Raw genomic sequence first — 17,570 nt, 5'->3', positions numbered from 1 at the left:
GCGTATAAACAACACTTTCTCTGCTGGTTTGCCTATTGTTCATTCGAATGCAGAGTTTTCAGCTTTAGTAAACTCAAACACTTTAGCAAACATAAACTTAACCTTAGTTGACGCAAACTTTGTTCCTGTAAAACTTTTATGTCCTATGTATTTGTCAATGACGGCAGAAAGTTTCGAATTGGAAGATGCAACTGGTGAAAGTATTGTACTACAAGAACAACTTCAACAACAAATAGCTCAAGAACAACAAATGCAACAAATGGAACAACAAAGTCAAGAATAAAAAATAATATTTTTTTTATTTTTATAAAAAATGTACAGAATAGATGTTTCAGATTTTTATGACTTCCAAGCATTCAGAAATATGTGTCCATTTAGAGACTATAACAAAGCAGTCGAGAATTTGAAACGTTTAGTCATTTATGTTGACTCTGCCCCAGAATGTTATGTCATGAAAGAATGGGATGTTGTCTTTAACAAACCAAGAGCAACCATAGTTTCAGAACAAGAATGTAGACAGAAACTTAAGAAAATAAAAGTCGTACAAGTTGGTATGAAGATGTTAGATGCTTGGGATATCTTATTGTCAAAGTTAGAAGATTTTTCAGTTCGAGGTATAAAGTTTTATACACCTTCTCCAAACTTCTATTCTATCTTCACTGGATATAAATACGAACAAGTAGAATGGAAAGAAAATATTATAGAAGCTTGGTTAGACCATGTCAAAGAAATTATATGCAATGGAAACGAAAAGGTTTATGAGTATATCTTATGTTGGTTTGCAAATATCTTACAACATCCAAGTGCTAAAAATGAAACTGCTCTCATTATAATTGGAAAACAAGGAACTGGTAAGAACACTTTCTTTACAGATATCTTATGCAAACTGTTAGAGGGCTATTCGAACCCTAATATGACAAACTTAGAAAACATCTGCGGTAAATTTAACTCTTCAATAGAGAATATGAAACTTATAGTATGTAACGAACTTCAAAGTATAGATACAACAAAAGTTTTGAACTCGGATGCTTTGAAGAGTCTTATAACAGACAAAGTTGGAGTTGTTGAAAGAAAATATAAAGACCAAAGAGTTTGTGAAAATGTTGCAAATTTCATTATGGTTTCAAACAATGCCGTTCCGATGAAGTTAGAAAGTTCTGACAGAAGATATGTAGTTGTCAGAACGTCAGATTCTCATATGCAAGATACAGAATATTTTGACGACTTAGCAGAAACTTTGACATCTGACTTTTACAACCACTTGTTCTCATATTTCATGACATTAGATATTTCAAAGTTCAATCCAAGACAAATTCCACATACCGAAGAGAGACAAACATTGTTAGAAGCAAACAAGAGTGTATATGAACTGTTTATAGATGAGACTAACTTTGAGTGTTTAGATGAAAGGTCATTGTACGATTCATATAAACAGTATTGTCAAGAGTATGGTTATATGGCAGCGTCTAAACGAACATTCTTGGCAAATGTCAAAAGTCTTTTAGATGTTCAGAACGGCGTATATACAAAGAAAAATTTTTCTGAGTAAATTTAAAAAAAAATCTTTTTTTATTTTATTTGAAATGTACGCTGAGTTTGTTGGAGAAGACCGTTGGGAAACTTGTTTGTTAGATGAGAAATATGAAATTCACTGTTGTGAGTCATTTGAAGTCAGAAACAAAAAGACAAAAAGAGTTTTAAGCGAATGGGAGCGAAATGACGGATATGCTGATATGAAGATGGGTGGAAACACTATCTTAAACATGTTGTCATTGCAACTCATTTTATACTGAATCCTAACAATTTACCTTTTGTAGACCATATAAACCGTATAAGAAACGACAATAGACTTGAAAACTTACGTTGGGTCACTGGTTCTGAAAAAATAAGAACAAAAGCAAATTTGGAGATATAGTATTCGAATTTGTCGACGAACTAGAAGATGAAGCAATTGAAATTACAGACTATGGCAAGCATACGTTTGAGTTTTACTACTACAGCGAAGACAGGACTCTTTCTACTTTTATACCGGCGTAAACTATAGAAAATTACAAGTATGTTTTACTAAGGCAGACTATGCTTATGTATACGCTAGAGATACAGATGGAAAATACGTTAGACTATTTCTTAACAAATTCAAGAAGCTATATGGCATACCATTTTAAAACGTTTTTTAAAAAAAAATATTTTTTTATCCGATAGAAAAGATGGCAAAATTCATCTCAGTAAACAAGTACATGACAGAAGTCAAAGAAGAACTAGACCCATTCATATATTTGAATGTCTTCTACCATTTTGAAAAGTCTACATTGACAAAGTTTGGAACATCGAACCAGTTAAGTTTGCTATTGTGACTAAAAATGGTGCGAAATTTGAAGACTTAGACATAGAAGGTTTGTTAGCAGTCAAAGAAAATTTTGACAGAAGGTTTTCAAACCTTAAAGAAGGCAAAGCATACAAACTTGTTATACCTTATGAACCAAAGAAAGCAGACGACTATGAATATTATGAGTCTAAGATAGTTGAAGTTCAAGGTAAATTGGGTAAAAAGATTTTAGAGTCTAAGCCAGTGTTTGCCCCTAAAGAGGAAGAGAACATTGACATTGACCCAGAAATGTTCTAAAAATAAAATTTTATTTTTACATGTCAAATTTCTTTTTCTCTGGAACTGGTTCAGGTTCTTTCTTCTCTTCTACTTTCTTTTCTTTCTTTTCTTTCTTTTCTCTCTTCTTCTTCTTTTCTGGTGGAGTTATGTCAAATTTCTCAGAACCATATTTATGTAAAAGTTCTTTGTCCTTTAATAGCTCTTCTATTCTGTTTTCTATTTCATCTTCAAGAACAGCGCATGTGCCTTCTTTGCATTCTAAGAACTTTTGTTGGACTTCATCTTCCAATCGGCGTCATCTCTGTCAACAAGTCTGTCATTGACAAATTTTAAGACTGCTCTTTGTAATGTTTTAATGGTTCTTGTCATATTCCCAGAAACAGAACTTTAGAACAAATTCACCTTTCTTGTTTACACTATGTAAGATTTTATGGTCGACAGATGTTTTGCTGTCGAAAAGTTTGTCTCGAATATAGATAGCGAAATCGCTAGACATTTTCAAAAAGATAAAAATTTTAATTTTTCTAAAATATGTTAGAAAAAAAGTTTGCTGACATTGACAAGAAATTTGAGAATGTTTTAAACAAGAACAAGAGGAAGTTGGAAAATGCTCAGATAAAACCATACATGACAAGTTCCTATTGCTCAGAATGTATAACAGGTCTAATTGCACCACCTGGGTCGGTAAGACTTTCACTTATCTTAAAATGGCTGCACAACAACAAGAACTAGATGAGAAGAACCCATTCTATGAGTTAGTTGTCATTTGTAGTACTTCTGGTCAATTTGACCAAACCGTCAATTCGTTCAAAGATATTATAAAAAAGTCTAAGTTAGTATGTATAAAAGACTCTGAGTTTGTTAGATTGGATAAAGAAGTACCAAAGAAGAGTTTTGAAGTACAATGCTATAAATGAGTATATAAATTCTAAGTTAAAGACCCAAATAGGAAATGCAGAGATATTAAGAAGAAACACTTCAGAAACAAACAGAAAGAGATAGAATACATTTCGAAGAAATTGCAATCTTACGATTGGAAGACTTACCCTCATAGATGTCTTCTTATCTTAGATGATTTCGCCTCTCATCCTTTGTTAAAGAACAGAGAACAAGATATGTGTCGAATTCTTAAGAAGCTCAGACACTTCAACATCTCTGTTGTCATTTGTGTACAGACAGCAAAGAGTTTAAGTAAGGATGTTAAAAGAATACTTACTGACATTTACTTTTTCCCTGGATTGTCCGAAGACGATTTCATGAACTTATGAAAGAGTCCATGGCAGGTAAGTTTGACAGACATGAACTATGGGAGAAGTACAAAGTCATACAAGACCCTCATACTTCTTTCAGAATTCATATCTACGCAAACAAAGTTCAAATTGTAAAAAGTCAAGCGTAAAAATGTAAGTGTTGAGTCTTAGTCTGTTGTGGTGCTGGGGCTGTCGGTTCTTCTGGCTTTGGAATGGACTCGGTTGGTGGTACGTCGGACATTCGTTTGTGTCCTGTTGGAAGGAAGAACTTTTCCTGTTGTCGGGAAATTTTTTTCCAGTAGGAAGGAAAAATTTTTTCTGTTGGAAGGAAAAACTTTTCCTGAAGTTCGACCAAAAAGTTCTCAATTTTCGAAAATTTGAATGGTTTACGGACGAACAACAGAAAAAATTTTGCCTGTCGGAAGGAAATTTTTTTCCAGTTGTCGGGAAATTTTTTTCCAGTAGGAAGGAAGGACTCGGAATGTCGGATGGAAGGACTCGGAATGTCGGATGGAAGGACTCGGAATGCCAGAAGGATTTGACAAGCCAATCTACCTTATAGAGCTACCTGAGCCATCTTTGGTGTCAAGCTTGAAAAATAAAGAGTGCATTTACTCTGCTTGTTTGAAGTTGTCAAAATACTCTGTTATTTTTTCTTTCAGTAGCGGTAAGTCTTCTTTGAAGGTAAAAATTGTACAACCTTTAATATCATAGTGTGTTTGAGGTAACGTATCTTGAACTATCTGTTTAACATCTTCATTCGGTGTCATTGAAATCGGTAAGTTTTCGCGATAGAACCAATTTCTGTCAGATTTGTAAATCTTAGCAAGGTCGTAAAAGCTTTTGTTGTTTCTTCTGACTAAATGCAACATAACCATATCTCTGTCTTCTTCATTTTCCATCTCTTCAGTGTAAATCATATACTTATAGTTCTTTTCCTTTCCTTTTGGTACCGAACGTGGTATTCTTTTCTGTATGTTTTTGTCTTTTGCTTCAATGACTTCATCTTTTGCTTGAAGTTTCTTTTCCATCTCTTCACGTTCTTGTCTATGAATTTCATCTAACATCATGAAAATATAACAAGCGTAACGAGGTGAAGCCACATTGCTACAGCATTTACTAAAAGTCTATGAACATAATATCCTTTCAAACTATTTGGCAAATTTTTACGATTTTCGTACGGAATCTCGTTCCTCGGTTTTCCGAGGAACGCAAACATATGAGGAAATTCTTCTAAAAGTTCTTTTGCCTGCTGGTTTTCAAAAATGATATGCTTGCTTTGTAGAACGAAGAGCTGTCAAAATACTTTGCATTTGGTACATATCGTCTTTGACGCGAACGAATGAGACGTAACTGTTTGTTATATTGTATGTACTCATATTCTTCATTTATGGCTTCATGAACGATAGCAGTTGTTGTGTTCTCTGATGTTGACATATCTGTCTTTACATACAAAATAAAAAAATATTTTATAAAAAACTAGCGTTATTTTCTATCTTGTATAAAAGACCAAAAATAAACGCTTTACATGTATTTTTCAGCAACTTCGTCAAGAAGTCTGTAAATATACCAAGCATAGCGAGGCGAAGCCCACATTGCTATTGAACTAACTAGGAACTTATGAACATATATACCTTTTAGATGTGATGGTAAGTTTTGTCTGTCTTGGTACATCTTTTTAAGTTCTACATGTTCAAACTCACTGAGGAGTTCATGAGTGCTATTTAATTCAAACCAGTCTTGTGGTTTCTTAGTATCTGGAGCAAAACATGCTGTCAAAATACTTTGCATTTGGTACATGTCATCTTTGACCGAACGAATGAGACGGAGTTGTTTGTTAAACTGTATGTACTCATATTTTCATTTATGGCTTCATGAACGATAGCAGTTGTTGTGTTCTCTGATGTTGACATATCTGTCTTTACATACAAAATAAAAAAATATTTTATAAAAACTAGCGTTATTTTTTCTGTCTTAAGGAAATTCATGAAATTTGGTCATTTTTTTCAGCAAAATATATTTTAGGTGAAGAGGTGAGATTTCACCTGTTTTTTCACCTCTTTTTTCACCTCATGAATTTTCATGATTTCATCGTAAATGTTTTGTCAAGACTTCTTCGTATATGTTTTGTCAAGACTTCTTCGTATATGTTTTGTCAAGACTTCTTCGTATATGTTTGTCAAGACTTCTTCGTATATGTTTTGTCAAGACTTCTTCGTATATGTTTTGTCAAGACTTCATCGTATATGTTTTTGTCAAGACTTTAATCGTCCAATGAGTGTAAAACAGACAAAAATATATTTTAGGGTAGAAGGGTATATCTACCCCGTTTTCTACCCTCATTTCTACCCATATGTCCTTACTGAAAAAGTATGTGTTCCATATGTCATTTTACTCAGAATTTTATACAGAATTCAATAAAAATATATTTTAGGTGAAGAGGTGAGATTTCACCTCTTTTTTCACCTCTTTTTTCACCTGTTATTTTATAAGCGTTTTACATGAATTGTATGATGTATATTTGAAATCCTAAACAATTTCGTAGCTTCTATTTCTTCTGTCAGTACATCGAATGTTTTAACGATACCGAAAGTTTCTTTATATTTCTTCTTGACGTCAGATAGAAGGAAATCGTCTGCTGTTGGATAGTTTTTGTTCAGAAATGCTAACATGTTCATTTTATCTTCTGCTGGTTTCTCTACTTCTTTCTTTAAGTCAGCATAGTCGTTTCGCATACGTTCTATCTCTTTGACGGAGTAGTTATATTTCCTCATTGCTGCTTTACATTTTGAACATTGCGGGTTCATTTTTGCATTGTACATTGAAACCTTACCTGCTAGTATGACTAAGGCGTCAATGGTTTTCTTTAAATCTGAAGCAGTTGGTCTTATCTGTTCGTTCCATATTTTACCCCTTCTGTCTTTATCTCTTATCTGCCATACACATTCAGCAACTAACGAAACAAAGTTGTCGTAGGTCTTAAACTCCCCAGATTTATATATGTCAGAGATGTTCTTATATACCATATCGCAATCTTTGTCCATGACTTTATGGTTGCAATGAAATCCAAGAAACTCATAGTTAACCTTTCGTATGAACTTCTTTATTTCTACTGAGTCAGTTGCTTTGACTTCTATTTCATCGAATTCTGGAATAGTAAGCTTTTGTTGTTGGATTTCAGGAAGTTTAGGTAGATGGTCAATAATATCCTGCATTTCATAAAGATATTCTTCATTTGTTTCATCTTTTGCAGTGCAATCTAAATCTCCTTGGAGAAGTTCTTGCTTTATCTTCTGGATTGTTGTTTCGAAAGTATATGAAGAAGGAATGAAGCTTTTCATCTCTACTAACATTGAAGTTGGGTTCATGACTAACGAGTTTGGTGCTGTTGTTGCTAACATGTTCTTACAATAAAAATAAAAAATATTTTTTTAAAAAAACCAACTTTATTTTTTATTTCGGGAAAACTCATGACAAATTCAACGGGTGAAAAAACAGGTGAGAAAACGGGTGAAATCTCACCTCTTCACCTAAAATATATTTTTGCCGAGTTCAGCAACAAATTCAAGAGTTTTGTGTGTTTTCTACGATGGTAGAAATGAGGGTGAAAAAACAGGTGAGAAAACGGGTGAAATCTCACCTCTTCACCTAAAATATATTTTTGCCGAGTTCAATAAAAAAAATGGTTCATTTACTCACAATATTTTTGTACAAAACGACCCCAAACTTTTAACTTCTTTTCTGCAGCTTCTAATGTTATCTTAGCGAGTTCATATTCTCTAAATTCTCTCTTTAAATCTTCTTGTTCCCATTGGTCTAGTTCGTATGGAGAATCTCTATAACCAGAACATATCTCACGTTCATGTTCTATTTGTTTTTCATGCATTTTTCTAACTTCTTGTTCGAACAAAGGTTTTGCATTCTCTACTGTATCTTCAAGTTCTTCTTCATCTAACTTCTCATGAACTTTCTTGTCTATGGAGTCCATAATTTTTCCAACTGCTATACAATATTTTGGAGAAGCCCACATTGCAATATAGTTTACGAGTCTTGGGTCTACATACATTCCTCTAACCTGTTTGATTTCATCAGGAATTCCTGCATGAACTTTGTATAAAAAGCAACCCGCCGTTTTCCGCGGGTTGGTATATTCTTCACAAAATGCCTTAAAATACTCTTCCCAGGACTTATTTTCCAACAACCTTCTAAAGTCTTTCCTAAACTGCTGACACATCTTTGTTGCATTTATATAACCATCCTTGTCTCTACGTAAGACTTCAATACCGTTGTAAGTGCCTTTTGTGAATGTTTCGCCATTAGATTTGTTCGTGAACGTTTTTGCTTCGACTGACATTTCTGTTCTTACAATAAAAATAAAAAATATTTTTTGGTGGGACGTCGGACATTCTTTTGTGGCTTAACCGTCGGACCACAACGATAAAAATCTCTGCTACTAGCAGTACTTTTACTGACAGTAGCAGTACTTTTACTGACAGTAGCAGTACTTTTTCTGACAGTAGCAGTACTTTTACTGACAGTAGCAGTACTTTTACTGACAGTAGCAGTACTTTTACTGACAGTAGCAGTACTTTTACTGACAGTAGCAGTACTTTTACTGACAGTAGCAGTACTTTATCGTCGAAAACCCTCTCAAATTTTCCTTTTTACTGCTCGTAGCAGTACTTTTACTGTCAGTAGCAGTACTTTTACTGACAGTAGCAGTACTTTTACTGACAGTAGCAGTACTTTTACTGACAGTAGCAGTACTTTTTCTGACAGTAGCAGTACTTTTACTGACAGTAGCAGTATTTTTACTGTCAGTAGCAGTACTGCTAGTAGCAGAGATTTTTATCGTCCAACTTTACAAATGTAAACTCCTATCGTTCTATTTTCTTCACTAGGGTCTAACACCAAAGTAACCTTACAAATGTAAACTTATATCGTTCTATTTTCTTCACTAGGGTCTAACACCAAAGTAACCTATGTACATGAAATTTCACTGCATAAAAGGAAAAAACTTGCGCGAATCGGGATTTGAACCGAGGTCTTCGACGCCTGTAGCGAGGTAGCCCATACCACTGAGCTATGAGCCGCTTGCATATTTTTAAGTAAAATATAGTATATTTGTCATACAGTGAAGGATGACCAAACTTAAAAAAAATAAAGTTAGTTTTATTTTTTTCTATCTTAAGGAAATTCATGAAAATTTAAGAGGGTAGAAAAGAGGTTAGAAAAGAGGTTAGATATACCCATCTACCCTAAACATTATTTTTACTGAATTTAGCAACAAAATGAACGAGGTCGGGATGTATGTTGCTGAATTCATTCATAACACCCTTTGTAAGCTCATAAAATGTTTGTTTTGAGGTCGAGCCACTTTTGGCTCCACCGTATTCTTTCAACCTGAAACATTTAATATATGTAAAAATATACTGTTTTAAAATTGTATGCCATATAGCTTCTTGAATTTGTTAAGAAATATATGAACTTTTTTTCCATCTGTATCTCTAGTGTTTACATAAGCACAGCCTGCCTTAGTAAAACATACTTGTAATTTTCTATAGTTTACGCCGGTATAAAGGTAGAAAGAGTCCTGTTCTTCGCTATAGTAGTAAAACTCAAACGTATGCTTACCATAGTCTGTAATTTCAATTGCTTCATCTTCTAGTTCGTCGACAAATTCGAATACAATATCTCTAAATTTGCCTATGTTCTTACTGTTTTCAGAACAAGTGACCCAACGTAAATTTTCAAGTCTATTGTCATTTCTTATATGGTTTATATGGTCTACAAAAGGTAAATTGTTAGGATTCAGTATAAAATGAGTTGCAATGACAACATGTTTAAGATAGTGTTTTCCACCAATCCTCATCCTAGCATATCCGTCATTTTGCTCCCATTCGCTTAAAACTCTTTTTGTCTTTTTGTTTCTGACTTCAAATGACTCACAACAGTGAATTTCATATTTCTCATCTAACAAACAAGTTTCCCAACGGTCTGTTCCAACAAACTCAGCGTACATTTCAAATAAAATAAAAAAAATATTTTTTTGAAAAATATACTGTTTTTTCCTTTACTTTACATAACCACCGGCTGCCATAAGCCTTTGACGCCAACCCATACCAGCTAATGAAGGTTGACTTGGTTTAGTTTGAATACTAAACTTTGGTTTTGGTTTTTCTTCAGTTTTTGGCTTCCCTTCTTCTATCGGTTTTTCGTCACTTTTCGGTTCCTCTGACTTTACCTCACTTGCAGGTATGGTTGTGTCGTCAACATCTTCGTAAATATCATATGCCATCTGTCTTTGTTTTCCTTTCAACTTTTTGTGTTTGTTGTAAAGTTTAGAATATTTTGACTCTAAGTCAATGAGATGTTCTATAATGAACTGTTCGTCAGTGAAGTATACCTTCCCATCTGTTGTCTCGAAAGCTCCTTCAGACTTCAATATTTTATTTGTGAGAGTCTGTTTCTTTTTTGAGATACTAGCCGTTCCATTTCTATGAAAAGTGACTTTATAGTTAGGGTTTGTATTTCCAGACCTGGCACTTTCTATTATTGAATTTTTCTCTTCATCTGTAAGTTCTTTGACAGGTTTTGACAATGGTTCTGAACTTTTTGTTTGTGGTGTCAAATCTACCGTTTCAACTTCTTCGGTCATTTCATCTCAGTAAAAAATTTTAGTTTGGTTTGTTTTCAACTGGTTGTTTAGGTTTTTTAAGTCGGTCTAAAACTTCCTGAGGTATAGGGAGGACTTGACAAACACGTGGTTGTGTAACTGCTGGAAGTCGACAAATCCATCTTGAACCCATTTGTCTCAATGCTGTATTGTTCATTTCATCTCAGTAAAAAAATTTACATTCCCCACGTTTGAGGCGGTTGAGGTTGGTTGTTGTTTACCCACTGTTGTGCATGGTTATATCCTCTGTTAAAGAATCTTTCACCTTGGTCCATATAGTGCCCTGCTTGGTTATAGTAGTCATTTGCTTTGTTATAGTAGTTTCCTGCTTCTCTTCCTACATTGTCCATCCATCCTTGAACTTTTCCTCTTGTTTCAGGATTTGGAATAAGATTTGTTGCATCTCGTGCTACCTCCCAACCTTTCTGTACAGTTTGTATAATAGGTTGTGCTTTCTCTTTAAGTATACCTAATGTACTCAAAATCTTCCTTCCAATTCCAAATGCACCTCTGGCTAGTGTTCCCACTGCGGGCAAAAATCTGGATGCAACTCCTGCTAATGCGCCAAATAAACCCATTTCTTACAGGGTAAAAATGACGAATTCAAACAAGGACCCGTATGTTTCTAAGGCAACAAAGAAAGCACTCATGGTAAAAATCTTTAGTTCAACACCAAATGCTTGGTTTATGGATATCTTGGAAAACATTCCGAGGTATAGAGAAGATGGACCACCATACTGGCTAATATTTGTCGGTCAAAACACAAGATACTGTGAAGCCATACCATTATGGTCCAAAAATATTTTAGATGTGAAAACTGCTTTGACAATATTCGTTGACAAATACCATCCAACAAAACTGACATCTGACTGTGAAAGTTCTTTCAAATCAGACGATATTAAAAACTATCTGCGTTCAAAAAATGTAAACCAATATTTCATTGTCGACCAAAACCATTCTGCTCTTGGTGTCATTGACAGTTGTATAAAAATCTTAAGAGACTTAAACCAACCACAAGGTGGTGAGGTAGATGAAATGTCATATGACGACAAGTACAGACACTTCTCCATGGCAAAGATGAGACAAGTTTTAAATATTTACAATAGCCGTAAACAAAAAGGTTTGGGAAACCATTCCCCTGAAGAAATGAAAAAAACCCTGACTTAGAGAAAGACTATATATTTAATAGTTTAGTCAAAAGAGACAAACAAGAAAGAATGCCAGGCTTCAAACTTCAGAAAGGTGACAAAGTAAAAATAGAAATACCTAAACGCGACCCATATGAAAATACTATTGACTATGACAACAATGGGAACTCGACAGGTACTCACATTCGTGTTCGTAAAAATAGAAGAAAGTATACAAGAGAATATTATGAAGTTTTAGGCAAACATGGCAAAATGTACAGACTGCAAGCAGAAGATAAAACTACTATTGTCAGACCTCGTTTCAAACTTGTCAAAGTTCAAGGTGGTATACTTTCAAAGACAGTTCCTAACAAATATAAGACAACTCCTGACGAATATGCTAAAGAAGTTGAAAATGACGACTAAGCATTTCTATACCATGCGTAAACTGTCATGTAAGGTGGCATGTAGTCTTTACTTTGTCCCGTTGTTTGCGTATATCCTGAAACGTTATGTGTATGGTTTCCATCTCCCTGAGTGTCACTCCAGTAACAATTTATAGCAAACTTAACGTTGTCTTTAACATCATATCCTTTACCTTTTGTCATTCCTGACCAATCCCAATATCTATGCTTATGCCAACCTGCTTGAGATGTACTTAAATCTATGTAGTGACTGTGTGCAGGTAAATTTTCACCTGAAATCGTTTTACTTCCACCTGTTTCCTTTGAAGAGTTTGCACAATACAAAAACCTGTCGACTATTTGAGTCCAAGTTCCAAAACCAAGTACTACTTCTGGTCTGGTAGAGTTCATTGACGTATAAATAGAACCTATAGGATATACTGTTTGAAGTATTTCTGTCTTTAATGTTTGAAGCTCTGTTTTGTCTGCTTTTTTATATAACTTTTCTTCAAGTTCATTTACGTCAGAGATGCTATGTCTATGATATTTTTGTGGGTATGTTCCTTCTGTCCATGCGAAAATACGTTCTTTTGTTGCATCTACATATCCTTTTATCCATGTCGAGTCTGCTTTTGTATTCCTTAACTCTGTAACACCTTTCTCAAGCTCTTTCAACTGTTGTCCATCTTCCATTAAACCTCTGGTATGACTTGAAACCGTTTGTGTCAACATATCTACAGTTTCTTTGTCGGCTTTAAGGTCTAAACACCCTGAAACCCATCCTGTATCGGCTTTAGTTTTTAAAATCTTTGAAGTCCGTTCATGGTACCATTCAACCCTTTCTTTAATTTCATTGTCTTTTTCATCCACATATTCCTTATCTGCCTTCTTATCTAATGCACTAGCCACACATGCTAACTCATCGTTAACATATGTTTTATCTGCTTTCTTTTCAACATCCTCTTTCGTTGCATATGTTGCATCTGCTCTGTCATGTTCTTCTTGAACTTTTTCAATGACATACTCTTTGTCAGCTTTGTTGTCAACATCTGCTTTCAAAAGAAGTTCTTTATAGGCTTCTCGTTTAAAGTTCCTTTTGTTGGATTTACACAGACAGTATGGTTCTTACTGTCTTGAAACAGAAACTCATCTGTCATTGGGTTTATCGTCAGTTTTAAGTTTCCTTCTTTCAATGACTCAGATATCTTAGAATAGTTTGAAAAGTTTGTTGTGTTCTTATTTAGAGCTTGCAAAATGAGTTGTCGGTTGTGTTGTATTTCTCTCATAGACGCTGTTTCTTTCGACATTTTTATTCTAGATAAAATATGCTTTCAATAGAAAAAGAAAATTCAAGAGTTGCTACAACTAAACCATTAGATGAACTTTTTACGAATGTCGGTCAAAAGTTTGAGACAGAGACCGTAAAGCATGAAGGCTATCGTTTTGACTACCCATTAAGATGGCTAAGAGACCCATCTGTCACAAAAGCTATTGGCTTTCGTAGAATGAAGTTTGTGTCTGTAGAAGATAAAAGTTTTCCATTTATTGTAAGGTTTCATATAGATTATATATCTGAAGGGAAACGAAAAAATGTGGGAAGAAATTGAGCTAATACAAGTTGACCTTTCATCTTCTCTACAGACTGCGTTAAAAAATATAGAAGATAAAATAAATTCATGTTATGCAAAATATGCTGATGAATATGCAAATACCGAGAGCACACTTTATGTGAGAATTGTATATGACAAACAAAATTCACAAGTGTCATTTCAAATCTACGAAGACAATCCAAAGAAAGACGAACAAATATATACAGAATTCACTGCAATGTCATGGTATTATTTGCAAAGAATGTTAAATCAGAAAGTCGAACTTCCTTTAGCAAATATTTACAGTCGATATGCAAGAGATGAACCATATTTATTTAAAGATGTTTTCGACCAGCTGCTATTATTGTTCATGCTTCATTTTCTGGCGCCCAAAACTCTTTCTTATGCTTGGCAAATGACTTTTACGAAAAACCTACAAAGTTATACGAACCACCAAGTGGAAGTATTTCAGACTTTCAAGTATGGTTTACTACAGATGGAAGAAAAAGAATAATTCCATTATACCATGCGTTTTACTTAGAACTTAGTTTCATATACAACTACTATCGAACGATAAAAATATAATTTTTTAATACGGTTGAGGTGTTGGATTTGGTTGCCAACTAGACTGTGGTGCAGGTTCAGGCTGTTGTATAACAGGAGCTTGCTCTTCTGGTTCAGGGTCTTTGGGTATAATACCAACGAACTGACCTACTCTTTTACCAATATTTTTGACTCCGTTCCAAATTCCTCTTCCGACAGATTTTATTCCATTCCATATACCTCTTCCAACATTTCGAAAGAAGTTTCCTATTCTTCCAAAGAAACCCATTTTACTATATGTAAAAATCTAATGTCCGCCTAGTCTCTTACGTCTCCTGTTGAGTTCCATAGCATTCTTTAACTGGAGCTCATACATTCTGTTTTCTCTGGTAGAAAACATATTCTGGGTCAACTCCTGTGTTCGCGTCATCTGCATAAAGTTGTTTATATCCCACTTCAGGGTTTGTATAAAACTCTTTCCATCTCATATTTGCATACCATGGTGGCAAACTAACGCAGCGTCATTTGACATGGCAGTTTGCATTTGTACATCTGTTGGCACTTGACCATAGTTTGCCATTGCAGTTTGTATTCTAACTTCATTTGGAATATTCTCTGGGTTTGGTTGTCCAGGTTGCTGTGCATTCGCTAAGTTCTGTGCGTCCATTTAATATTAGATAAAAATATCTCTTACGAGTACATATACTGAACATTTGCAGGCATTGGTTCATCTTCATATTCTCTATATCTTTCTGCCACGTCAAATAAGTAAATGACACAATGGAAAAAAACCTAAAACAAGTAGTCCTATTTCAAACCACATTTACTTACTAGTAAAATTTCTTTGTTATGACACTTTCTCCAGTTTATAGGACCTCTCTCATATTCTATCTTATCGTATCTAAACTCATAGTCATGTATGTCTCTAACCATCTCATGACACTTTCCAAACCACTTTTATCGGATGTAAAGTAAAAGCATGGATGGTTATGTAAAACGTCTAAAGTTTTCTAAAGAGTCTCTCAAAGTCCAGTCTACTTGGTATTTGAAAATCCCATGTGTTATAGAACGGCGGGTCCACTATAAAGAAAACATTTTCCTTGTCTTTATATTTTTCATACAACTCTGTCCAATGACATCTCACAAACTCTATACCCTAATATATTTTTCTATGTTCTCTTTGAAAACATTTGTATAGTTAAGATATAAAACTTTTGACATAAGTGTTTCAATGTCATGAACTCTTATAGCACCACTATATAATAGTCTAGCAGATATACTATCCCAGTCAATATACTCTGCCTTTTTCAAAACCTCTCTGACAGTATTTTTTCTTATCTAATGGTATACGTTCCATCTTACCTATAGGTATTTTCTTTTAATCTTTCAATATTTTGTTTTGTGTCTGGTATATGTTTGAGACGGTTATATAGTTGTCGAAGTCATTGCATATAATCTTTGAGTCAGGAATACAGTATGGCACAAATGAGATATATAGAAACTTCCACCGAACAAATCTACAAATGTTAGACCATTCGGTAGTTTCTTAAGTTCTCTCAATGAATATCTTTACATCTACTCTTATTTCCAAAGAAGGTAACGGTGGTTTTTGTAAAATTCATTTTATATATATATAATAAAAATGTTTTTACCTGAAAAGTGACAGAAAAGTGACAAAACATGAAAACATATATATTTTGTGAAAAGCTCCTGGAAGACCCGTATATAAGAACTTCATTTAATACTAAACATCTTCAGGGCTAGAGGGGCGCAGCCCTGGAAGCCCCACTACCTTTTTTTTTTTTTTTTTTTTTTTTTTTATATTCCCAAATTAGATTTCGTTATTACATATTTGGTTATTATCAAAAAAAAAAAAAAAAAAAAAAAAAAAAAGGTAGTGGGGCTTCCAGGCACTTCGTGCCTTCTAGCCCTGAAGATGTTTAGTATAAATGAAGTTCTTATATACGGGTCTTCCAGGAGCTTTTCACAAATTATATATGTTTTCATGTTTTGTCAAGACTTCTTCGTAAAATCAGACAAAAATAATGTTTAGGGTAGAAGGTTAGATATAACCTCTTTTCTAACCTCTTTTCTACCCTCTTGAATTTTCAAGATTTCTTCGTAAATGTTTTGTCACTTTTCTGTCACTTTTCAGGAAAAAAACATTTTTATTGTATATAAAATGAATTTTACAAAACCACGTTACCCTTCTTTGGAAATAAGAGTAGATGTAAAGATATTCTATTGAGAGAACTTAAGAAACTACCGAATGGTCTAACATTTGTAGATTTGTTCGGTGGAAGTTTCTATATATATCCCATCTGTGCCATACAATATTCCCAGACTCAAAGATTATATGCAATGACTTCGACAACTATATGAACCGTCTCAAACATATACCAGACACAAACAAAATATTGAGTGAGTTGAAAGAAAAGATACCTATAGGTAAGATGGAACGTATACCATTAGATAAGAAAAATACTGTCAGAGAGGTTTTGAAAAAAAGCAGAATATATAGACTGGGATAGTATATCTGCTAGACTATTATATAGTGTGGTGCTATAAGAGTTCATGACATTGAAACACTTATGTCAAAAGTTTATATCTTAACTATACAAATGTTTTCAAAGAGGACATAGAAAAATATATTGAGGGTATAGAGTTTGTTGTGAGATGTCATTGACAGATTTGTATGAAAAAATATAAAGACAAGGAAAATGTTTTCTTTATAGTAGACCCGCCGTTCTATAAACATGGATTTCAATACCAAGTAGACTGGACTTTGAGAGACTCTTTAGAAACTTTAGACGTTTTACATAACCATCCATGCTTTTACTTTACATCCGATAAAAGTGGTTTGGAAAGTGTCATGAGATGGTTAGAGGACATACATGACTATGAGTTTAGATACGATAAGATAGAATATGAGAGAGGTCCTATAAACTGGAGAAAGTGTCATAACAAAGAAATTTTACTAGTAAGTAAATGTGGTTTGAAATAGGACTACTTGTTTTTAGGTTTTTTCCATTGTGTCATTTATTTATTTGACGTGCAGAAAAAGTACAAGAATATGAAGATGAACCAATGCCTGCAAATGTTCAGTATATGTACTCGTAAGAGATATTTTTATCTAATATTTAAATGGACGCACAGAACTTAGCACAATGCACAGCAACCTGGACAAACCAAACCAGAGAATATTCCAAATGAAGTTAGAATACAAACTGCAATGGCCAAACTATGGTCAAGTGCCAACAGATGTACACAATGCAAACTGCCATGTCAAATGACGCTGCGTTAGGCTTACCACCATGGTAATGTTGGCAAATATGAGATGGAAAGAAGTTTTATACAAACCCCCGAAGTGGGAATA

At 34.1% G+C, this 17,570-nt stretch overlaps 7 protein-coding genes and 3 pseudogenes across 10 annotated transcripts, besides 4 other annotated features; 1 reads left to right on the top strand and 9 right to left on the bottom strand.

The window, feature by feature from the left end:
• Nucleotides 1-16,014: part of a mobile genetic element that runs on past the window's edge.
• TVAGG3_0061170 (uncharacterized protein) lies at nucleotides 554-1,519 on the top strand (the record flags this gene model as incomplete). Its single annotated transcript, XM_051221398.1, has 1 exon — nucleotides 554-1,519. A coding segment is annotated over one exon (966 nt), but the record flags the coding sequence as incomplete, so codon positions are not given.
• TVAGG3_0061160 lies at nucleotides 2,640-2,917 on the bottom strand (annotated as a pseudogene). The gene has a single exon. A coding segment is annotated over exon 1 (278 nt).
• Nucleotides 4,467-5,292, bottom strand: TVAGG3_0061150 (annotated as a pseudogene). Its single transcript has one exon. A coding segment is annotated over exon 1 (826 nt).
• Nucleotides 5,422-5,768, bottom strand: TVAGG3_0061140 (annotated as a pseudogene). The gene has a single exon. A coding segment is annotated over exon 1 (347 nt).
• Nucleotides 6,342-7,256, bottom strand: TVAGG3_0061130 (organellar and viral DNA polymerase type B; the record flags this gene model as incomplete). Its single annotated transcript, XM_001297448.1, has 1 exon — nucleotides 6,342-7,256. One exon carries the CDS (start codon nucleotides 7,254-7,256, stop codon nucleotides 6,342-6,344), a length of 915 nt encoding a protein of 304 aa, XP_001297449.1.
• TVAGG3_0061120 (uncharacterized protein) lies at nucleotides 7,576-8,209 on the bottom strand (the record flags this gene model as incomplete). The annotated part of the gene is made up of 1 exon (XM_051221397.1): nucleotides 7,576-8,209. A coding segment is annotated over one exon (634 nt), but the record flags the coding sequence as incomplete, so codon positions are not given.
• On the bottom strand, nucleotides 9,293-9,877 carry TVAGG3_0061110 (His-Me finger endonucleases family; the record flags this gene model as incomplete). Its single annotated transcript, XM_051221396.1, has 1 exon — nucleotides 9,293-9,877. The coding sequence occupies one exon, from the start codon at nucleotides 9,875-9,877 to the stop codon at nucleotides 9,293-9,295; it is 585 nt and encodes a 194-aa protein (XP_051106382.1).
• TVAGG3_0061100 (phage tail repeat-like family) lies at nucleotides 9,929-10,513 on the bottom strand (the record flags this gene model as incomplete). The annotated part of the gene is made up of 1 exon (XM_051221395.1): nucleotides 9,929-10,513. The coding sequence occupies one exon, from the start codon at nucleotides 10,511-10,513 to the stop codon at nucleotides 9,929-9,931; it is 585 nt and encodes a 194-aa protein (XP_051106381.1).
• On the bottom strand, nucleotides 10,533-10,688 carry TVAGG3_0061090 (uncharacterized protein; the record flags this gene model as incomplete). Its single annotated transcript, XM_051221394.1, has 1 exon — nucleotides 10,533-10,688. The coding sequence occupies one exon, from the start codon at nucleotides 10,686-10,688 to the stop codon at nucleotides 10,533-10,535; it is 156 nt and encodes a 51-aa protein (XP_051106380.1).
• TVAGG3_0061080 (uncharacterized protein) lies at nucleotides 10,708-11,109 on the bottom strand (the record flags this gene model as incomplete). Its single annotated transcript, XM_051221393.1, has 1 exon — nucleotides 10,708-11,109. The coding sequence occupies one exon, from the start codon at nucleotides 11,107-11,109 to the stop codon at nucleotides 10,708-10,710; it is 402 nt and encodes a 133-aa protein (XP_051106379.1).
• Nucleotides 15,920-16,014: a terminal%2Cinverted (terminal inverted repeat of Maverick-3 transposon ID:TVAGG3_0061070).
• A 44-nt stretch (nucleotides 16,015-16,058) lies between these two features.
• Nucleotides 16,059-16,156: a terminal%2Cinverted (terminal inverted repeat of Maverick-3 transposon ID:TVAGG3_0061000).
• Nucleotides 16,059-17,570: part of a mobile genetic element that runs on past the window's edge.

This window comes from Trichomonas vaginalis, chromosome IV (assembly GCF_026262505.1).
Source record: "Trichomonas vaginalis G3 chromosome IV, whole genome shotgun sequence".
NCBI classification, from domain to species: Eukaryota; Parabasalia; order Trichomonadida; family Trichomonadidae; genus Trichomonas; species Trichomonas vaginalis.
Note: the sequence above shows the minus strand (reverse complement) of the source record. Positions and strands in the feature narration are given on the sequence as shown.